The sequence below is a fragment of the Durio zibethinus genome, chromosome 14, assembly GCF_047325235.1.
Source record: "Durio zibethinus cultivar Kanyao isolate XHJ-2024 chromosome 14, ASM4732523v1, whole genome shotgun sequence".
Taxonomy (NCBI): domain Eukaryota; kingdom Viridiplantae; phylum Streptophyta; class Magnoliopsida; order Malvales; family Malvaceae; genus Durio; species Durio zibethinus.
In genome coordinates, this window is record NC_143175.1 from 23,041,974 (window position 1) to 23,062,712 (window position 20,739).

Below are 20,739 nucleotides of genomic sequence, written 5' to 3' on the forward strand. Positions count from 1 at the left end.
TAATGATTTTAAAATTTAAAATTTAAATATTTTACTATAATTTAGATATTATTTATCATATTAATCCTAATTTAAATTCAATTCGTAATAACTAGGCCATTAGCCCAACACTTGTTCTTGAATTGAGCCCAAGCGTTTTGGTTCAAGCTCAAACCTGCACGGCTGCACCAACCCGAATAGTTATACCCATTTTCTCCCGACGCGAAAAGAAGCCCAATTTGTGTTTGTGCACCAATATATAAAAACCCAAGGGTTTTTGGCCTCTCGTCCCCGAAGCAAAAATCAGAGCTTCGTCGCAATGGTTGGTACCTCCCAAATTCGCTCTTTTAATCCTTTTGAAAAACTGATTTCAATGGTTAATTTTGTCTCTGTTGCTAATTTATTGTTTAATTCGCTGTTTGGCCACAAGGAGATTACATAGAGCTTCACAGAAAGAGGCATGGTTATCGCCATGACTTCTTCGAGAGGAAGCGCAAGAAGGAAGCTCGTCAAGTTCACGAGCGTTCCGCTAAGGCTCACAAGGTCTTTAATTTTTTTTTTCATTTTTCCCTTTATTTTGGTAGTTTATTCTCTTTTTTTTTTTTGTGGGGTTTTAATGAGCTAATTAATTTGTTTTGTTTTATTGTTATAATAGGCACTTGGTATTAAGGGTAAGACGATTGCGAAGAAAAATTATGCTGAGAAAGCCCTTATGAAAAAAACGTGAGTGTTTTACTCCAATTAAGATCTCGTAGAAATGCTGTTCCATTTTGCACTTAAAGGGTGATGATAATTTTTTTTTTTTTAATATTTTACTTGCCGAAAGTTAGATTCTGTAAATGTCAAATGAAAGCGTGAAAGTTGTCATAGTTGATTGAATATATTAGTTAGATTCATAGTGATAATGCCCATAGTGATCATATTGTCTCTCATTAAATCAATGCCTTATTCATTCTACTTATTCCTAGGAAGACATGGCTGTTACCCATTTTCATGTTGCTCAAAATTGTAGTTTTTCTTTAGTGAGTTGGCACTCGGTTGTCAATGCGTTTATATTGGGATAGTGGAGTTTCATTGATGGATGATGATGTTAGAGAAGGGATCAAATGGTATTAAATGCTGCCTTTTGATCTTTATTGAGAAATTTCTTCTAGGATTAAGTCAAGCATGTAAAATTAAGTAGAAAACATATCTATTGTTTACAAATTCTTGCTTACATGGAAGGATTATGGAGTCCTGAAATGAAACTTCCCTTTGAGACATAAATTTCTTGTTTTAAGATGTGTGAGCACCTTAAAGCTTTCACTTTGAGTTTATACCTTGTTTTAAAGAGTGGTTATAGTTTCATCATTTCTGTTCTCTTTTTTCGTCAATAATATAATAACTAGGAATTATTTTTCATCATATCAACAGATTGGCTATGCATGAGGAATCATCAACTAGGCGCAAGGTTAATGATGAAGTTCAAGATGGAGCTATTCCTGCCTATCTTATGGATCGTGAAAATACCACACGTGCAAAGGTATGCTGATAGAAGAGGTTGGTACATTAATACTATATTTATGTCATCAATAGGTTTAACATTATGCTATGTTTAGGTTCTCAGCAACACCATAAAGTAAAAGAGGAAAGAGAAAGCTGGAAAATGGGAGGTCCCTATACCCAAGGTAAAAAGATTTTTGGACTTTTCTGTTTGTTATATCTGAATATGTGCTTTCTCAAATTTCTTTCTGCATTCTGTACTTAATTTTCTTTAACTACTGTTGTTTGACTTCAAACTTTTGTCCTTTTTCAGGTCAGGCCTGTTGCAGAAGACGAGATGTTTAAGGTGATCAGATCTGGTAAAAGAAAAAGTAAGTATATTAGTTAGCTTATTAATTTTCACATGTGAACCATTTGAGAAACACGATCTTTTGTATCTGGAGTTTGGTTGTCTCATTTATGAGGATAAATGCTGTATTTTTATGAAATATATTAGCCCTTTTCTGTTAATTTCTTCTTGGTTTCTTTTCTTGCAGCAAAGCAATGGAAGAGAATGGTTACAAAGTGCACATTTGTAGGGCCTGGTTTTACAAGAAAACCTCCCAAGTATGAGCGTTTCATTCATCCTTCAGGATTGCGATTTACTAAAGCTCATGTTACACACCCTGAGCTTAAGTGCACCTTCAATCTTGACATTATTGGGGTGAAGAAAAATCCCAATGGTCCAATGTATACCTCTCTTGGTGTTATGACCAAAGGAACTATCATTGAGGTATATTTATCCTTTAAAATTACTCAGTATGACTTCTGTTTGCTTGGCATCAGTGGTACTAATTTTCTTTATGTCGAATTTAGGTGAATGTAAGTGAATTGGGTCTGGTCACACCAGCTGGAAAAGTTGTTTGGGGTAAAAATCTGCATGAGCAATCCATATTCTGGTTTTGCTGTATTGTTATAATGCTTATTACTATTTGTTTTTGTTGAATGCAGGAAAATATGCTCAAGTGACAAATAACCCAGAGAATGACGGTTGTATAAATGCAGTTTTGCTTGTGTAAGAGGTTTACTGAAGACATTGCGAGTATGATCATTCAACACAACATCAAGAGTTTTAACCCCTTTTGTTGGAGTTGCATCATCGGTCAGGAACATTATATGTTCATCCTCACGACATCTCAAATCTGCTAATTGTCCCTTTTCTTTCTTAATTTCAATTCATTGTCAGATGGATCTTATCTATTTCAATGTTTAAGAACCAAAATTTTGTTTTAAAGCTTCCAAGTTCTTGCCATGTTGGTAATGGCATATTGCCGATTGAAAATACTATGATTATGTACAAAGTCGAAAAGTCTTAGCCGACAGCGACATGGTCGGCATGTCTGTTTGTAAAATGTTGGATTTTTTAATTTTAATGATCAGAGATTATATCCTTGTTACTTAAAGTACCATACCAATCCCTAACTGCTTCCTAATCCTGTTATACGTCACTTTCCTTGTGTAATCTGCATAAGGTGTATATGTGGAATTTTTGTGTTTGATCTTGCCTTCCATTAAGCGCTCAAAATTTTCTTATTTTAATTTTATTTGGTTACTTATTTTGAACATTCAGGCAAACCAAAACTTTGTTGTAAACATTTATTAGTATTACCTAACACTTGTGGAGATGAACTTCTTGTATCCAGATGCTTTTGAAAATATTTGAATATGAGAAACACAATTTGTTGAGCAAATATGTGTCTGATGATGCTATTTTTTAGGCAAACCAAGATGCCTGCTGTGTTCTTAGTTCTGAAATGTTGCACAGAAGGTCTGGCTTTGACAGTTGGCTGGATATACTTTCAATAGTTGACTGTGCTAGTTGTTTCCTGGATATGGAGCTAGTTAAAGAGCTGTCGTTGCTCAATTTGGTTGGTATTGGGGAACTACAACTGGTAAATGAACAACTTTTTGGTTCTTACCATACGATTTCATAATGGATACCCAAAAAAAAAATTGCTTTATGATTTTTCTAAAGAGCATAAAGTGGCACACATAACTTCTGGTCTTCCTTAATTACACGGTTTAGTTGGTCTGTCTAGCCTTCTGGAATCTGACTTGAAATATTCACCGACTTATTCAACGAGGCCTCCACAACCCTTCGTACAGCATCAAATGCATGGACATCAGTGGATGTATGCATTTGTTTGTTTCTTATTGGCAAGCTTAATGTTGTATGCTTTTTGCTATAGTGCATTCAAAAGTTTCTAGTTTTGTTATTGAGATATGGTCTTGGTGGCATTCACCATTCTGGAGCCAGTGCCCTGCTTTTGTTTGTCAAAAAGCTCTGTGCTTTTATTTTGAATGATGCTCATTTCATGATTTGCTTCTTCACGTTTCAGAGTTTCTTAATAATTGACTGTTATGATGTTCCACTACCCAATTTACTTATTCAGCCTCTGTGAACATCTAGTGTTGCCAAGATATTGTAAGATAATTATTTTAGCTTTTAATATGTTTAAAATCTTTATAACATATATAAAATAGTGTTTGGCAGATTGTATTCTCTTAGTTAAAGGTGAGTAAATGGTCGGTTCGATCGATTCGGTTTGAAAAAATCAATAACCGACTTAATCAATTTTCATTTAAAAAATAATCGGACCGATCGAATGTTATTAAATAACCGATCATAATCGAACCGTAAATAATTAATTTTTTTTATCATTTTTTTTATTATTAATAATTATTTAACCACAAATTTAATTCAATAAAATTCAAATTCTAGTATCATTCAAATTAAATTACTAAAAAATTTAATAATTTTAATAATATTTTACAAAAAAAAAGTAAATAAAAATATTTATCTTAATTTTTTTTATTTTTAATTATTAAAAAATTGATTAAATCGATTAATGTGATTATCAATTTTCAAAATAAAAAATCGATCGAATTAATCAATTTAATCGATTTAAAAAATCGATTATAACTAAAATCGAATAAATCGAATTAATTCAATCAAATTCGTTCAATTTTGATCGATTTAATCGATTAAAACTGACTTTTAGTAAAGATTTCATTCCACTTTCAACAATGTGGTTTAAAGTATAAACCGGGGATGGAAACTTCTCTCTTCTTTTCACCCTTTGCTTCTGTTCTTTCTATATTTATAATTTCCATTGCTTTTGATTTGAGGCTATATTACGTGATTAGATGTTTTTGACTGATATCGTGGTAATATTCACAGCAAAACTGTCCTTTTTAACTAATATGACCAGTAGCTTTCCTTTTATCAATAAAATACTTTCGTTTTACTTTTTCATAAGTTTAGAATCAAAAACAATCTTGAAGATCATGTCATATTGACTTTCATTCTCAGTTTTTTCACGTCTAAGTTAATTTAGGCAAAGTGCACATCATATCAAGAATTTTTCCTTGCATTGTTTGAAGCTTAAGGTTGCTTCATGTGTTCTCTGGCAAAGTTCTTCCCCGAGGACAAATATACATAGCTTTCTTTTTTCTGCTGCCATCTCTCTTTTACAACGTGTAGCTCATTTACGTGAATTTTTACAATTTTTTTTATCTCAACAAGAATGCTCAAATATTAATGTCTAAATGTTCCATATTATATATATATATTTATCATGATTCATGGATAAGTTTAAGCGGGAATTCTTATCAATTATCAATTTTCTTTTAAAACTTTAGTGCCAAAATGACAAAAACTCTAAAAAAGCGCACAAATTTCAAATCAATCAATCACACGCAAAAAAAAAAAAAAAAACTGAGAATGCAATCCAAAATAAATTCCTTCTTCGAGCCCTCTGCTTCTTTATCTTCGTTAAAGTACTCAAATTCGTCTCCAGTTCCCAGAGATGAAGAGAACGATGAACTAGCCACCTGGGAAAAGAGTCAACACCACCATTGTTAACACCTATACGCGTAAAACCCAAAAATTAATGGGTATGTTTTTTTTTTTTATATAATAAAAACCTTAGTGGGTTTTTCTAGTTTTGGATTTTATTGATTTTTTTTTTTTTGGGTTTTTTTATAGGAATGAGGCGAAAATAGAATCAAGCAGTGACAATGTCGAAAAGCCCATTTCAGAGAATGGAATTTCAAGGGAAGAATGCGATTTGAATTGGAGAAATCTTAATAAGAAAAGAAGTTATGCACAGTTTCATTTGGAGTTAGTTCAATCTGATTTTCTTCTCCATGGCTGCTCGACTTGTGGGATCAAGTACTCTCCTGGAAATGAAGTTGATGAAAAGAACCATTCCGTTATTCACAAGAGTTTCACCAATGGAATTCAATTCAAGGTACATGCGTTCCCTTAAAACTACAAAAAAAAAAGGCTTTGTTCGATTTGAAATTCTTTCTTTAATTTAGGAATTATCTAGTTCTTGCTTTTGCTATTTATAGAAGCAAACAAATGAAAGGTTGGTTTTGATCCAAAAGCATGTGGTGTGGTAGAAGAATTAAAAAAATTTGAAAATTGCGATATCTTGGATGATAAAAGGCACGATTTTACTTTTATATATAAGAATAATCTTATTAAGTTTGTGTTGCATTATAATAATTTCTTCATTTTAATAGTTAGTATGATATACTTTTGCCTTAACAGCAACTTTTTAAAAGTACAGAGTAAATAGTAAGCCAACATTCAATGGGACCTTTAACTATTAGTTTAAAATTTTACAGGGATGGCGAAATGAGAGGGTTATTCATATGCCCAAAGTTCAAGGAGGTCGTGTCATTTTGGTGTTGGATTCTGATTCTGCAACTCAGAGGAATAAGGTTGAATATTTGAGTTTTTGAGATTACAGTTACATGGTTTAGCAGTTTTTATGATTCTACCTCAATAATGTAGTCAATCATAGTGAAGTTCTTGTATTAGCAGGTGCAAGAGGTTGTGAAGATGATGGAGCATGAGCTTGGTGAAGGATGGATTTTTCACACGCGTTGTAAGGTGACCTGGTTCCTTTTTACATGTTGATAATTTTGCATATTATGCATAATTTAGAAAAACTCATTTCAAGTATCCCATTTGTTTTAGAAAATGATTCTTCATTGTTCCAAAATTTCAGCATATAATTAACTATAGTAGTATTCGTCACTTGTTTGCTCATGTTTGATCCCATTTCTATGTCAACGTATTTAAAGTCCAAATAGGTGGAGAGCTGAACAATTCATAAACTCTAATCTTGTATCAATGATTGGATTGTGATGTTAGCCGGATTTTTTCACTCTACTGTTTGCAGGTATATTTGTTTTTGTCATCCCAATGAATTGCTGGATGTCTAGTTGCAGAACCAATAAAGGAAGCATTCAAAGTCATCTCATACTCAATTGGTGAAAGACATGATGATACCCCATCAAAGAAAATAAGGTCAAACCTAGCAAACTTCAGTATGGGGAAATTGTTTTACATAGGAAAGTCATTAGAAGAGCTCTTTCCGACGAAAAGGAAACCACACTGGAGCAATTGTCTGTTGAAAGGAAGTGGTACCTGCTGTTTGTGGGATTAGGGCAATCTGGTCTGGGTCACTCCCTTGAACAGGAGAAAAGGCATTGCTACTCAATTATTGGAAGCAGTGAGATAAATCCTTGAACTTTGCAGTTAATGCCAACTGTTCTTTCTGTAATGCCTTGGGTTTGGTGATGTCTGATTGTCTTCTACTTCGTAAACTGACTCGGGGTTGGGTGCCTTCTCACTTTGTCTTGTACTTAAGCCTGATGACATATGTGAATGCTATTTTTGCCATCTTGTAGTTGTAAAATCTGTGATGCCCCTGTCAATAATAACCCCTCCCCCCTTTTTTAGAAGAATATCGGATCACTCATGTAGTAGAAAAAATTTTATGCTTAATGTGATTGTCCTTTAAGATCAAATAAAGATTTTCAAAAGAGTAGAAGTTGAAATTAGGACTTGACTCTCGACTAGAAAAGAAAGGTGTTGAAAGTAATAATTGCAACGCAACAATCTGCCCATTTAGAGCCATTCTTAGGAGTGTCAACAAACAGAATGTTGATGAACAGTTCGTGAGCATATTTGGTTTTTTTAATTTATTAAACTTAATAAATGATCATGAACAATATTTTAAAGTTTCTTAATTAAATGATCAGATCATAAATATAACAAAATTTATTCATGTTCAATTTTTTTGTAAAAACTAATAGTGTTCGACATATTTCATGAACAGGTTCACTTTTTGTTTGTTTATTAAATTTAACAAATGATCATGAATAACATTTCATGGCTTGTTAATTAAACAAATAAACTACAAACATAATAAATTCATTCATATTCATATTCGTTTACCCTTGTTCATTCTCAACAAGAGCTACTTTGTTTTATGCTATTGGTACCATAAATGAAATTTCTCTGGATTTTGGTGATTAGATTAAAAGACTGATTTGGTGCTTTCTTGTTCCAATTCCAGTTCAATTTGTAATGACTGCTCTTTCAAAAAAATGCTGGAAAAGTTTCTCTATGGGTTTTGTTATTGAAAAATCTCAGCTTGCATTTTCTCAACCAAGTGCAGATGGACAAGCATTAGCATCCAACTATACAGGCACCGGAACTTTCTTGGTGTACAAAACTGGCAATTTGTGCTGCTAGATAATCGAAATACTGCGCATCAATAGCCAAATTTTTATTTCTTCTTCATGCATATAAATGGTTTATAACCAACCGTCTGAATAATTTTTCCATTTTGACGATGTCAAATTATCAATAGAATCTTGCTGTTGGTATGTAGAGACAACTGAATGTCAATGATGTTTGAGAATTACGCCATTCAAGAATAATGGGCGTAAGTAGTAGCAAGAATCAAAAGTTTGGTGCAACTGTACTGAAAGGGTGAGGTACTAGCTCAAATCGTTATTTCCAAGAGTCAATGCAACGGCTTAAGACATGATCATGAATCTTGAATATCCTCAACAATAAAAAATATGGTACCTACTTGTAAGTTCACTTCTCTGTCAAGAGACAGAATAACAATTGCTGAAAATATGGTACCTACTTGTAAGTTCACTTCTCTGTCAAGAGACAGAATAACAATTGCTGGTGAACAAATAAATCCTGTTTCATTCTAAGAGACAGAATAACAATTGCTGGTGAACAAATAAATCCTGTTTCATTCTATAAGAAACTTTGATCCAATCAGATCAGTTTGATCACAAAAGTTTCTAATATATTTTTAATATTCTCAACCCACCTCCCACCCTCCCCCCAAAATAAATGCAAAATTATGATGAATGACCCTGCGGAAAACTTAATTCCTTTTACTTCCGATTATGTTAATTTTCAGTTGAATGCTCCTCATCTGCATCTGATGAAAAGTAGGGGCTGAAATACTTTGAGAACTTGTTCATAGACTGGCTCCTTGAAATCCACTGTCTGCTCTCGATTATAGTTTCAAGAATTAGCCAAAAGACAATACCAGATCTTTAAAAACCTCTAAATAAAGGATCTGGCAACAAGAGCTACTTAAAGCTCTACAACTTGTTCTGGTAACCTCCATGACCACTCTTTAAACTCTGGCTTCTCAGAAGTCAGAACCATCACCTGAAAGATTGATTTCTTCATTTCCGGTGAACTTAAAAATACCAGTCTCAGGAACATCAAAGAAAGTCAAATAAAAAGCACGCATTTTAATCAGATTTCAAAAAATTGGAAGAAAATATTGGATTTTGAATAGGATGGATATGAACTCCGTAGTAAAAAATTCACAGTAAAAATAAGACCCGTGCTTACTGCAAATTAAAGCACTTATAAAAGTGAAGTTGTATCTTTGGATCATGTTTGATACATAAGATGATGGATATGATAGTATGATAATTATTTTATATATGTTTTGTTTTTATCTAATTGAAAGGGATAGAATTACAAGGAAGATTATCATTCTCTTGGTATAAGATGTTTCAACCCTCTCAAAATGGATAGGATTATTGTTAATCTATAGGATTAAATTTATAAGTCCTATTATATCTTTAAAAATTATATTAATAATTTAAATTGTATAAACTTTGAAGAAAGATAATTTTGATTAATAAATAAATTATTTTATTTTAATTCTTACACATATTAAACACAAGATAGAATGATATTATTTAATTTAATCCTATTTATAATATTATTTTATCTTATCATATCATAATCTTATGTATTAAACATTATCTTAATATATTATATATATATATATAAGAGATGTAAATTCAGATGAAAAAAGATTGTATGAAACAGTTATTCTACATTAGCACATGTCTTCTCTATTCAAATTACTGCATATAATCATATTATTAGAAAAAATCAACTATTTATTACATATTATATGTGATAATTAAATGATAAATATTTATTTCAACAAATTTATTCATGTGATATGTAATAAATGATTAATTTTTTTCATTTATATGATTACATGATATGTTTTGAATAAAAAAGATATATGCTATCGTGGAATAACTGTTTTCGTACAAATTTTTTCAATTCGGATTGACAAGAAAAGGTGATCAATATGCCGGAAAAATACGAAAGGTAAAAGACAGAGACCATAATAACCTAAGTCCAAACTATGGTATATAGCACCCAGATATGAAAAAAACACAAGATCTAATTTTCCAGAGAGTTGATTCTAACTATAAACACTTAAACAGTGCTAGACACAAAGTGACTAATCATCTCATAGATAATAGTAACAATTCACAAACAACAAGGGAAGGCAAAACATTAGGCAGACCTCAACATGAGCAATCGAAGTTTCAGGAGAGATGAATCATACAATTGTAGTTGATAGAAGTACGACTGATCTTCAATATATCTGATGCATTTAGATGTCTATAGAACAGATAGTATCCTTTATCACTTCTGTGCTTGACCTTTATAATTTGTCCCCCATCTAAGGTTAAAGCTTATTTTTCACTTTGCTTGGGGAATCATTAGTCAACCAATAAGATGCCTGTACATTGAACGTCAAAAATCAGTTCAAAAACATTCATCCTTTGAGATGGATGTAACAGATTATCTCAATGCAAATAATCTAGAAACATGCCTCTGCAAGAATTCAGCTGATGTAACACCAGTTTCTTCTCTTAGTTCCCTTGTGGCTACTTTTCTTAGATCTTCACCATTATTAGCACCACCCTGCACGATACAAACTCGAGACTAGAAGCCAAGAGACACATTAAAAAGTTCATACTACTAAACCCCAAAGTGCAAGGGTGAAGAGTACAGTACTAATGTTCACATGCATCATATCCCTACACAAGCCTTAAGATGAACTACAATCAACAATGTCATATTATTTTATTACATTCATCAAACATTCCATTTCCACCTAAAAATAACTCCATAAAACAAGTTTTCACTTATCTTATGACAACTAGGGTCAACAGCGTGCCTCTAGGAGCTTTCATTGAAATAACTAAAACCATGCTCTGACACTCCACCCTCAAACTTACAGTCACAGACACAAGAAGCATTTGCACTCGGTGGAGAAAAAGGGAGACCTTTTCACAAGTATTTACAAGACAAATTCCGACATTTTCCCTATAACCCGTCAGGTAGATCTCAATCGATGAGGAAACCGAGATATTTGTCAATGGTACTTTGAGCTGACGACGGTAATACAGTGGCATCCCGGAAAATTTGCCCAACTGACAATGGCAATTTCGTCTCTCAATCCCATAAAACACCCAATTTCCCACCACCCTGCCATTTTACTGCGTCGTTTTGACCCCACAGCCCGACCCAACTCTCTTTTACTTGAGCCCCAAGTTCTTTTCTTCAGAAACGTCCAAATGAAAGAGTCCCCAACACACCTCCCCACCCCAGCTTCCCCTTCCGCATCTTTCGCTTTTTTCTTTTCCAAAACTACCCTCACAGTCTTATCTTAATTTACCGTTTTGTACTTACCACGCCCTTAAACCCCCATCTTTTATATATAAAGCCCTTCCTCTTTCTCTTATAACACTTTGTTTTCGATTTGCTTTCACTTAATTTCATTCTCCTGAAAGTTGACGTCATCAACATGGTGGAGGCCGCCGGTGATAGTGGTGAAGGTGGATTTTTGTTTCCGGTCGTTTTCTTCGACGGAGAGTGCGAAACTGGTATAGGAAACGTCGTTATTCATCCCGCGATGGATTTCAAGGCTTTCCAATCGATTCTCAGCCACAAGATCGGAATTTCATCTCACCAGTTCTCCGTCTACATCGTCGACAGCAACAACCCGCGCAACCGTGTACCTATCACCAGGAAAGTCAATTTCTCAGCGATTTCTCGCGAAAGGGACTATTGTTTTCTCGTCGTATTGAAAAGATCGTGGCGGTCAGGGACAAGAAAAGGAAAGAACGATGAACCGTCTCCTCCGGTTATGGCGATAAATAAGGAACCACCGGCGAACGTTACGCTGTTGAGGCGAGGCGGTGCAGGTAATAATTTGATAGACGCAGGGGTATTTACGGGATTGGAGGAAATTGAGAGGGAAGTAAGGGATTTGCAGATGGAAAAAGATAGAAATTTGGAGAATATGGGAAGGGAAAATTTGAGAATCGGAAGGGAATCAAAAGGTTTGGTTTGTGAAGAGTGCGACAACGCTAAGGTTGACGGAAGAGATGTTGAGTTTCACTTGTGCGTTTACGATACTGTTACCTTCGGGTTCCGGTCTCAGGCTGGGCCGATTGCGCGACCCGGTAAAGGCCCCGGTTACTAAAAAAATAGATTTTGGTGGAAAATTGAAGAGAAATAATATTGGTTTTACTATAAAAGGGTTTTTTTTTTTTTTTTAATTTAGAGTCCCTGATCAAGAGAGGGGTTCAATTGAAAGATTGAAGAAAATTTTTTAGGCATAGTTGGACTGTTTCGGCATGACTTGAAAGTTGATTTTTTTAATTGAAGGGTTGTGAAATATTTAGGAGTTCAATGAGAAAGGAATATAATTGAAAGGCTTTGATTTTCACTTGATTAGGATGAGAATTGCTGAGGTGGTCTTATCCTTTATTTTTATATATATATATATATATATATATTTCTTTTTTAGGGATGGAAAATTAGGAAGTTAATAACTTTTTGTTCCCATGGAAAAATGTTGGGAATTTTAATTAGGTTTTTTTTTTTTTTTTTGCTTTATTTGTGTATGGTTCTCTTGGGAGGAGGGGACACTCCCTTTTGGAAATCAATGTTGGATTTTTTAAATTTTGGGACTAATGAAAATCTCTCTAATATGATGGAGTAATAATGAAAAGTTAATAGCTTTTTCATGATGGAGCATTTGGTTAATTCTTGATTGTTAGTATATATGATCATTTATAAAATAAAAAAAAATTTTCACAGCCATCTTGTATTTTTGTTACTAAATGAGATAAATCAAAAAGTTTGAGGGGAGGGAGGAATTTGTAGCACTGGCATTGCCTGCCTTTCTAAGAAGTTTCCCAAGAATCATATCCAATCTCTATATGTGATTGTCAGTGAATGTCAATTTGATTTTTATGATAATAGATATTATATTATAAAATAAATAAGAGAATAATTTTAAATTTTTTATTGAATATAAAAATGAGAATGAAGATAAATAATATAATACTCGTTTTGTATCAATATTCATATTTTACATATATATTTATATATTTTTAATAAATAAATTTTTTATTAAATAATATAATTATTATTTTAGATTAATTAAAAGTAATATAATTTTATTTAAAATGTAATTTAATATATATAATTATATAAATATACAAGATAAAAATTAAAAAACTAAAAAAATAAAATTTTTATTTTTTTTTAATTATGAATAAATGAATTATCTATATTCATTAAATACCTATAAAAATTAAGATAAAAATATATTTGAAATATCCATTGAATATAGATATAATAATAAATATAATATAAGAATCAAGATACGGATGAAGAATATTGCACCCACCTCATATTTTATGTATTGACATCCCTAATTATCATTAATATTTACTTTTTATAACATTATAATCATTTAGCTAAATTTTTTCTTTCATCAAAACCTTTTCTTATCCTTTGCATTTAATTATTTTTAAAGGCGTTTAAAAGGAGTTAAAAGTTTTATATTTAATTTAAATAATGTTTATAGCATATTTATATCTGAAAATATTTTTTAATTTTTTTCAAAAGTATATATATATTATATTGTAGTATAAAAATAAAAAAATTATTAAGATTTGAATATAAATTTTAAGAATAGTTGTAGGAAGCAAATAAATTAAATCTCATATTAAAAAATAGATATTTCAATTAGTAGTAACTACACTTTTTTATAGAAGCGAACAAAAAAAAAAAAAAGCCAATCACAATTTGTAATGGTCATGTATATAATTTTTCTATATAAAAAGTGGTTATATACATATAATTTTGCCAAATAATAGCCATATACAAATAGGTTCGTATCCATGACTTTCTTGACGGATCCTTAGAAGTTTAACTTAAAATTTGTACACCACTAAAACAAAACAAAATCATTTAAAAAAAAAAAATAATACTTATTATTATTATTAAATTCATTAATAATTAAAATTTTAAATTTTACAAACAAAATTAAGAAGATGACACATAACTTTAAGGTATATTTAAAAATATAAAAAATAAAAAAAAGAGATATACATTGATTTTTGTTTACGAAATAAAAAAATTACATTGATAATGTATTAAATAATAATAATAAAATAAAAATAATTTAATTAATGATTGTACCTTTCTTTACGAACCAAACAAAACCTAAACTAGTAGACAATATAAAAATTAAAAATTAAAAAAATATAAAAAATATTTTTCTTATTTGTTTGTTTCCTAAATTATTTAAATTTAAAGAAATTATTGAGAAAAATTGGTATTTGAAAAATGCTATTTTACACATGCAATAAAAGAAATGTAAAGAAACTGTCACTCAACGTCACTGAAAAGAAATTATAAAATAAAAAAAGAAGGTTCTTTCATTCTTGTAAAAAACATTTCTTAACAACCACACCAAAACACCCCTCAGAAAATCTTAATAGCAGAAAATTAATTAGCTTCATCATAGTCTCCAACAACGCCCTTTCATGGGCAACATTTTGCTGACGTGGCATAAAAATATTGCAAAATAAAGTAAATAAAATGCCGGTCCCGGACCCAACCCCCTACACGTCTTTCCTTCATAACTACTTCAATTTTTGTCGTCGAACTCAATGAGAGACAGAAAAACCGAAAAAAGCAACAAGGCATCTTCCATTCAGATCAAATCTCTCAATAATTTTTTTTTTTTTAATTTCTGAAATCAAATAACGCCCCACCAGAAAAGCACTCTCGTAGGCTATCGTGAGAGGAAAATGGGGGTACCGCAGGCAATGGAGGCATTGCGGGAGAGAGCAGCGCTAGTAAGAGAGTCGTTGCAGAAGAGCCAAACCATAACGGAAAGCATGGTCTCCATTCTCGGTTCCTTCGATCACCGACTCTCCGCTCTCGAGACCGCCATGCGCCCTACTCAGGTCTCTTCTCTTAATTTGGTTCAATGACGTGAAGTTCTCATTCTTTTTTTTTTTTTGTTTGATGGAGGAATTGATAGATCTTCTTTATTTCAATTGAGATATTTGTTAGGGTTTTGATTTCGAATTTTGATTTTCTTTTTTGGTTTTACGTAGATACGAACGCATTCGATCAGGATAGCGCATGAGAATATTGATAAGACATTGAAAGCAGCTGAAAGTATTTTGGCACAATTTGATCTCACGCGCAAGGTTTTCCTTTTTTATGTTTTTTTCATTCATTTACAATTCTTCAATTTAAATGTTTATTTGACCTAATCAGAATTTCCTATTAGCACCGGCTCTGCTTTTAAATGTTTTCGATAAAATAAGCCTAATTATTTGTTTATTCGATCCATTTGGTGCTTAGGACAGAGATAGTATTTTATTGGATAAAAGAAGATTATTTATTACCTAATCAGTCCAAATTATCATTAGATTGTGTGTTTCCGCCGCCAAACATAACCTGATTTGGAACTTTTGTTGCTATCCTTTCAATAATACCATATAATTTGGAAATATGATGTTGTTTTGATTGTTAATGCTGAGGTTTGCACTAATTTATATAAAATTTAGGCGGAAGCAAAGATTCTGAGAGGGCCACATGAGGACCTTGAGAGCTATCTACAAGCAATTGATCAGCTGAGAAGCAATATTCAGTTTTTCAGCAACCACAAAAGCTTTAAGAGTAGTGATGGTATTCTTAACCATGCCAACAACTTGCTTGCAAAGGCTATCTCGAAATTAGAAGATGAGTTTAGAGCACTGTTAACAAATTACAGGTTGGTTTTAAATTTTTTCCATTATGCTAATATGATGAATGATTGTTTTGGAATGGGAAATGTTAAAGAGTACTACACATTTGAATTTCAGCAAGCCAGTGGAACCTGATCGCCTTTTTGATGGCCTACCAAATTCCTTGCGACCATCAGCAACATCACCTGGGAAGCAAGGTGATCATGGTAGCAAGAATCATTCTGAAAACCAAAAGAACTTAGAAAATGCTGTTTACATGCCTCCGACTCTTATTCCGCCCAGGGTTCTACCTTTGCTGCATGATTTAGCCCAACAAATGGTTCAAGCTGGCCACCAGCAACAGTTGTTCAGGATCTACAGGTGACACCTTTTCTCATTATCTGATACTAAGATGTTTATTTTTCTCTTCTTAATGATTATAACTTTTGAACTTCATGAGTATTTGGTTTTGTAATTCATATATGTAATGAGGAATATCAGAAGAATTATGTTTTTAACATTTCACTGCTTTTCCTGTTTATGCTTGATGCATGTAAGGAAAAGCACAGTCTTGAAGTAGGCAAAGTGTGAAATCTCAGATTTTTTTTGGCCAAAGTGAAATATCATATTTGTGTATTTAATACTGTCTTGGGACCATTTGATTCTGGCAAGTGAGCTAAGTAATGATACATCACCTAAGCAATGCAGTTGAAAGATAGCTTTTTGTTGCTCTGCATAACTCATAATTTTCTGGTCATTCAGTGCAGATCTCAAAGATAGACTGGGTAGTCTTAGGGATCTGTCAATCACTGATGGTGGGATTTTTCAAAACATCGGAGTAACAGATATCTCCACCTGTTTAACTTTGCACAAATTTAAGCAAATTTCAGTGCAGAACTTGGCATGACAATTACCTTTTTGTCATACATTGCTTATTAGATTTCTGCATAGATAGAGTTTTTTTTTTTTTTTGTTGAAAAAAGCTTTGATCGTTGTTTGGGTTTCACTTTTGGTGTTCTAGAATCTTGAATCATTGATGACAATCATATGATATTTTAAAATTCCAGGGATACTCGTGCTTCGGTCTTGGAACAGAGCCTCAGGAAATTGGGCGTAGAGAGACTTAGTAAAGATGATGTCCAGAAAATGCAGTGGGAGGTTTTGGAGGCTAAGATTGGGAATTGGATACATTATATGCGTATTTCTGTAAGTATTTGTGTGAAATTATGCTTCATTGATAGTGTTCTAGTTCCTTTTTCCAACCTTATCATAATGCTTGACTTAGGTCAAACTACTCTTTGCTGGGGAAAAGAAAATATGTGATCAAATACTCGATGGCATTGATTCTCTTAGGGATCAATGTTTTGCTGAAGTCACTGCAAACAGTGTATCCATACTGCTTAGTTTTGGAGAGGCTATTGCCAGAAGCAAGAGATCACCTGAAAAATTATTCGTTCTTTTGGATATGTATGAGATAATGAGAGAACTACAGTCGGAGGTATCACTAATTTAATTGTAGTATAACATTTATGATGAAAAATATTATTTGCAAAGTTGTAGTTCTTGGTTCATTTGAGACACATCGAGTTTGTTTTTTCTTAGATGCAGGAGAAACATACCCTGATTATTAGATATTTTACTTTGTTGTTAATCCATTCAATCATGACTTCCCTTTCTAGATGCTATATATTCTAATGGGTTGTTATCAATTTATGCATAAATGGAACTCATGAGTTTTGGATCAGATGTGTATTAAAATGATTTAAACAATGTGGTGAATTTGCATTAATGTAATTTTAGGCTAGGATCAGTAACCATTAGAATGGCATAAAATTATTGAGCAAAACAAATTCGTAGTGATTAACAAGCATTGCAGCAAATGGCTCATTTAGCTGTGCGCTTTCATAAAATTACAGCATGCATTATAGGGACAAATGCAAATTGACTTACATGGCTTTCTGAGTTGAAATATTTCTCTCTCTCTCTCTCCCCGGGGGCATGTGGACAGATTGAATTTCTGTTTGGAAGTAAATCTTACATTGAAATGCGGGAATCTGCTCAAAGCTTGACAAAGCGGCTAGCTCAGACAGCACAAGAGACCTTTGTCGATTTTGAGGAAGCAGTTGAGAGAGATGCCACCAAAACTGCTGTTCTTGATGGAACTGTCCATCCTTTGACTAGCTATGTGATAAATTATGTGAAGTTTCTATTTGAGTAAGTTGTATTTTTCCACTTTTATCTACTACTAGTTTTTAGTTAGTATTGTTGTATCATTGGTTTGGTATATTATTCTACTTAAGTTGTCCGCTACAAGTAGTTTTTGGATGGTCAATCACTTTGATTTACTGATTGCAATGCACTTGTTATGTTTGATGTGGCATATCTAATATCATATATTGGTAATCATACCAACTTGTTCGTGATCTTGAATTCGTTATGTATCTTTGATTTCCTTCCATGTCCTGTCATTGCCTTTTCTTTCGTTTCTTCTTTTCTTTCTTTTCTTTCATTGCATTTTGTTGGAAATGACCCCTCTCTATCAACAAAAAAAAAAAAACACTATTTGAACGTTATACATCTGATTGTGGTTGTTGAATTGTGTAGCTACCAATCAACATTGAAGCAACTCTTTCAAGAGTTTGATGACGGTGATGGTGAAGTCGATGCTGATGCTCAGTTGACTAATGTAACTACAAGGATTATGCAAGCCCTACAGACTAACCTTGATGGGAAATCCAAGCAATATAAGGATCCCGCATTAACACAACTATTTCTGATGAACAACATTCACTACATAGTGAGATCTGTGCGAAGGTGTGATTTATGTTTAGCTTGTTTTGTTGGTGATGATTCACAATAGACACTTGTATGCCTCTTTAATATTTTATTTACAGGTCAGAAGCCAAAGATTTGTTGGGAGATGATTGGGTTCAAATTCACCGACGGATTGTTCAGCAGCATGCAAATCAGTATAAAAGGATTTCTTGGGCAAAGGTTCTGTTTCCTGACTTACTGTGCAGTCATATGGCTAAAATATCATGCTAAGTGGCTCTGTTTTTGTTCTGCAGATCCTTCAGTGTCTCACGATTCAGGGGGCTGCTCCACCAGGTGGTGGTGGCGGTGGTCTATTGGGAGGTGACAGTGGCAGTGGAGTTTCAAGAGCAATGGTGAAAGACAGGTTCAAGACTTTCAATGTCCAGTTCGAGGATCTTCATTTAAGGCAATCTCAGTGGACTGTTCCAGACAGTGAATTACGGGAGTCCTTGAGGCTGGCTGTTGCTGAAGTTCTCTTACCCGCCTATAGATCTTTCATTAAACGTTTTGGGCATGTTAACTTCATACTTTTGGCCTTCTATTTGTCCTGATTCTTGTCATCCCTCTCATCTAATATAACTCCTTTTTTGTTTTTTTTTTTTTTTGTGTTTCTTAACAGGGCTATGATCGAGAATGGGAAAACCCCAGGGAAGTACATTAGATACACGCCAGAGGACCTCGAGCGAATGCTAAGTGAATTCTTTGAGGGCAAGACATGGAACGAACAAAAGCGATAAATGTTTTTGTGACAATCTGTATTCATTGTTGTTAAAAAATTTAGGTGCCGATGAAATGGAGTTTTCAACCATTCATTTGTAGAATGAAGAGGTAAACTAATAGTTCAGGTTATGCATTCTTTTCTTTTCTTTCTGCAAGGGTTGCTTCATTCTTCATGTGTTGTGGGTGAAATATGTAGAGTTGTTATTGGGGCAGTGATGCAGCAACACAAGACAGGAAGAACGGAAAGGAAAAGGAGAGGGGGAGATAAGAGGAGAAACATAGGACTTTGATTTCAATATATCCTAAATAATAATAAAAAAAAAACAAATATTTAATGGCGTAAAAGTGTACTTGTCCTAATTCTTGTTGCCGTGTGTGCATCCCTCGACACTTTTCTTTTTTTTTTTTTTTGAAATTCAGAATCCTTAGTAATTTTATTATTGTTATATCATTTACTTATGTTTATAAGAAATATAGTAATATTATGACTATATGCATATGAGGTTTTGATGTAGTTTTTAAATCAAACCAAACTGATTAATTTGATTTAATTTCTCTATTTTTGTCCTTACGTTATATAATATGCAGCAAAAACTTTTTTTTATATAGAAAAAAAACATATTATTAATCGAAGAAAATCAAACATACAACTCGATATATAGGCATAGAATCATCTCAACCTGTCTCGCTTTATCTATTTATCTTGTACTTATTATTAAAAAGCAATTTTATATTAATATTTTAAAATAATTCTAGATTTAAAATAAAACACTTTTGCCAGAAGTTGCGACGTTTCTTAAAACTACTTTGATCAAGAGACGCTGAAACCGGTAATGGGCAACTCCTCTGTATGCCTTTTTCCCTTTCATATTTCCTCATATATTGCTAAATTAATCATCGAATCAGATTGAAAACTATTTCTTGGTAAACCATTTACAGTTCTAACTTAATTCAAGACCAAAACCAACCATCAAAAAATAAGCAAGGTTCAAGTTTTCTGTGAAAGTTGCCATTGTCAACTGCCAAGGTAAAGGTATGACTTGTTCCTCATTAATATTTAACGTAATTAATTCTTGTCAGAAATCCTTGTCTTGCTCTCCTCTGCGTCTCTCCTTCAAGCAATAGATGTGATCAAATTAACCGACTCTCGTTTCTTCCTCCATTTAATGACAGAAACCACGGAAACCCTCTTACAGTCGAGTAAGTAAGAAAGATACTTGGGGTTCTCCTTTTTCTCCTCAGATCTTCTTTCTTCCAATTGGTTTTTTTAAGTCATTAAACTGATGAAGAGTTGGCCTAATTGGATTCTGATATCCGGTTTAAGTTGTACAAATGGGATTGGTTTTGGTCATTGTGAAAAATATTTCCAGTACTATGGCCACGGGTGCATATCAACTTTAAAGATGCATTTTGAAAGATTTTGGACCATTTTCATCATGTCTATAAATCATCAATTCCTTCTTGGCTCAGTGACGCTTTTACGGTAAAATTTAGTCATTG

At 32.8% G+C, this 20,739-nt stretch overlaps 3 protein-coding genes and 2 pseudogenes across 5 annotated transcripts; 4 read left to right on the forward strand and 1 right to left on the reverse strand.

Moving 5' to 3' along the window:
• The first annotated feature begins 390 nt into the window (after window positions 1-390).
• Window positions 391-2,903, forward strand: LOC111294086 (uncharacterized; annotated as a pseudogene). Its single transcript, XR_016327756.1, has 8 exons — window positions 391-522; window positions 635-702; window positions 1,393-1,501; window positions 1,578-1,646; window positions 1,775-1,832; window positions 1,998-2,233; window positions 2,317-2,368; window positions 2,452-2,903. The product of XR_016327756.1 is annotated as an uncharacterized LOC111294086 (transcript).
• On the forward strand, window positions 2,545-7,380 carry LOC111294889 (uncharacterized; annotated as a pseudogene).
• Window positions 7,381-8,354: 974 nt separating this feature from the next.
• Window positions 8,355-11,076, reverse strand: LOC111294890 (nudix hydrolase 27, chloroplastic-like). The gene is made up of 7 exons (XM_089742994.1): window positions 10,900-11,076; window positions 10,487-10,582; window positions 10,362-10,397; window positions 10,179-10,276; window positions 8,942-9,035; window positions 8,795-8,836; window positions 8,355-8,528 (listed from the first exon to the last, which is right to left on the reverse strand). The coding sequence occupies exons 1-7, from the start codon at window positions 11,074-11,076 to the stop codon at window positions 8,355-8,357; spliced, it is 717 nt and encodes a 238-aa protein (XP_089599120.1).
• LOC149515143 (uncharacterized) lies at window positions 10,525-12,395 on the forward strand. The gene has a single exon (XM_089743943.1). It carries the CDS (start codon window positions 11,469-11,471, stop codon window positions 12,147-12,149), a length of 681 nt encoding a protein of 226 aa, XP_089600069.1. The 5' UTR covers window positions 10,525-11,468; the 3' UTR covers window positions 12,150-12,395.
• Window positions 12,396-14,408: 2,013 nt separating this feature from the next.
• Window positions 14,409-19,732, forward strand: LOC111295315 (exocyst complex component EXO70A1-like). 2 transcript variants are annotated; one of them, XM_022888748.2, is made up of 11 exons: window positions 14,409-14,934; window positions 15,088-15,183; window positions 15,547-15,752; window positions 15,844-16,086; window positions 16,773-16,911; window positions 16,991-17,203; window positions 17,714-17,919; window positions 18,310-18,519; window positions 18,600-18,699; window positions 18,774-19,030; window positions 19,139-19,732. In XM_022888748.2, the coding sequence occupies exons 1-11, from the start codon at window positions 14,776-14,778 to the stop codon at window positions 19,254-19,256; spliced, it is 1,947 nt and encodes a 648-aa protein (XP_022744483.2). In that variant the 5' UTR covers window positions 14,409-14,775; the 3' UTR covers window positions 19,257-19,732. The 2 variants fall into 2 exon arrangements, with proteins under 2 accessions (XP_022744483.2, XP_089600070.1); XM_089743944.1 differs by having other exon boundaries at window positions 14,589-14,934; window positions 18,774-19,034; window positions 19,139-19,584.
• The last annotated feature ends 1,007 nt before the right edge of the window (window positions 19,733-20,739 follow it).

What these genes read in the sequence shown, in the direction of transcription:
- LOC111294890 (XM_089742994.1), bottom strand. Translation starts at nt 11,076, where the DNA reads ATGCCACTGTATTACCGTCGTCAGCTCAAAGTACCATTGACAAATATC. An exon ending in CTGAATTCTTGCAGAGGCAT is followed by an intron (nt 10,398 to 10,486) that starts GTTTCTAGATTA and finishes TTCAATGTACAG; the next exon opens with GCATCTTATTGGTTGACTAA. An exon ending in CTAATGATTCCCCAAGCAAA is followed by an intron (nt 10,277 to 10,361) that starts GTGAAAAATAAG and finishes TCTGTTCTATAG; the next exon opens with ACATCTAAATGCATCAGATA.
- LOC149515143 (XM_089743943.1), top strand. Translation starts at nt 11,469, where the DNA reads ATGGTGGAGGCCGCCGGTGATAGTGGTGAAGGTGGATTTTTGTTTCCG.
- LOC111295315 (XM_022888748.2), top strand. Translation starts at nt 14,776, where the DNA reads ATGGGGGTACCGCAGGCAATGGAGGCATTGCGGGAGAGAGCAGCGCTA. An exon ending in CAGTTGTTCAGGATCTACAG is followed by an intron (nt 16,087 to 16,772) that starts GTGACACCTTTT and finishes TTAAAATTCCAG; the next exon opens with GGATACTCGTGCTTCGGTCT. An exon ending in TCTTTCATTAAACGTTTTGG is followed by an intron (nt 19,031 to 19,138) that starts GCATGTTAACTT and finishes GTTTCTTAACAG; the next exon opens with GGCTATGATCGAGAATGGGA.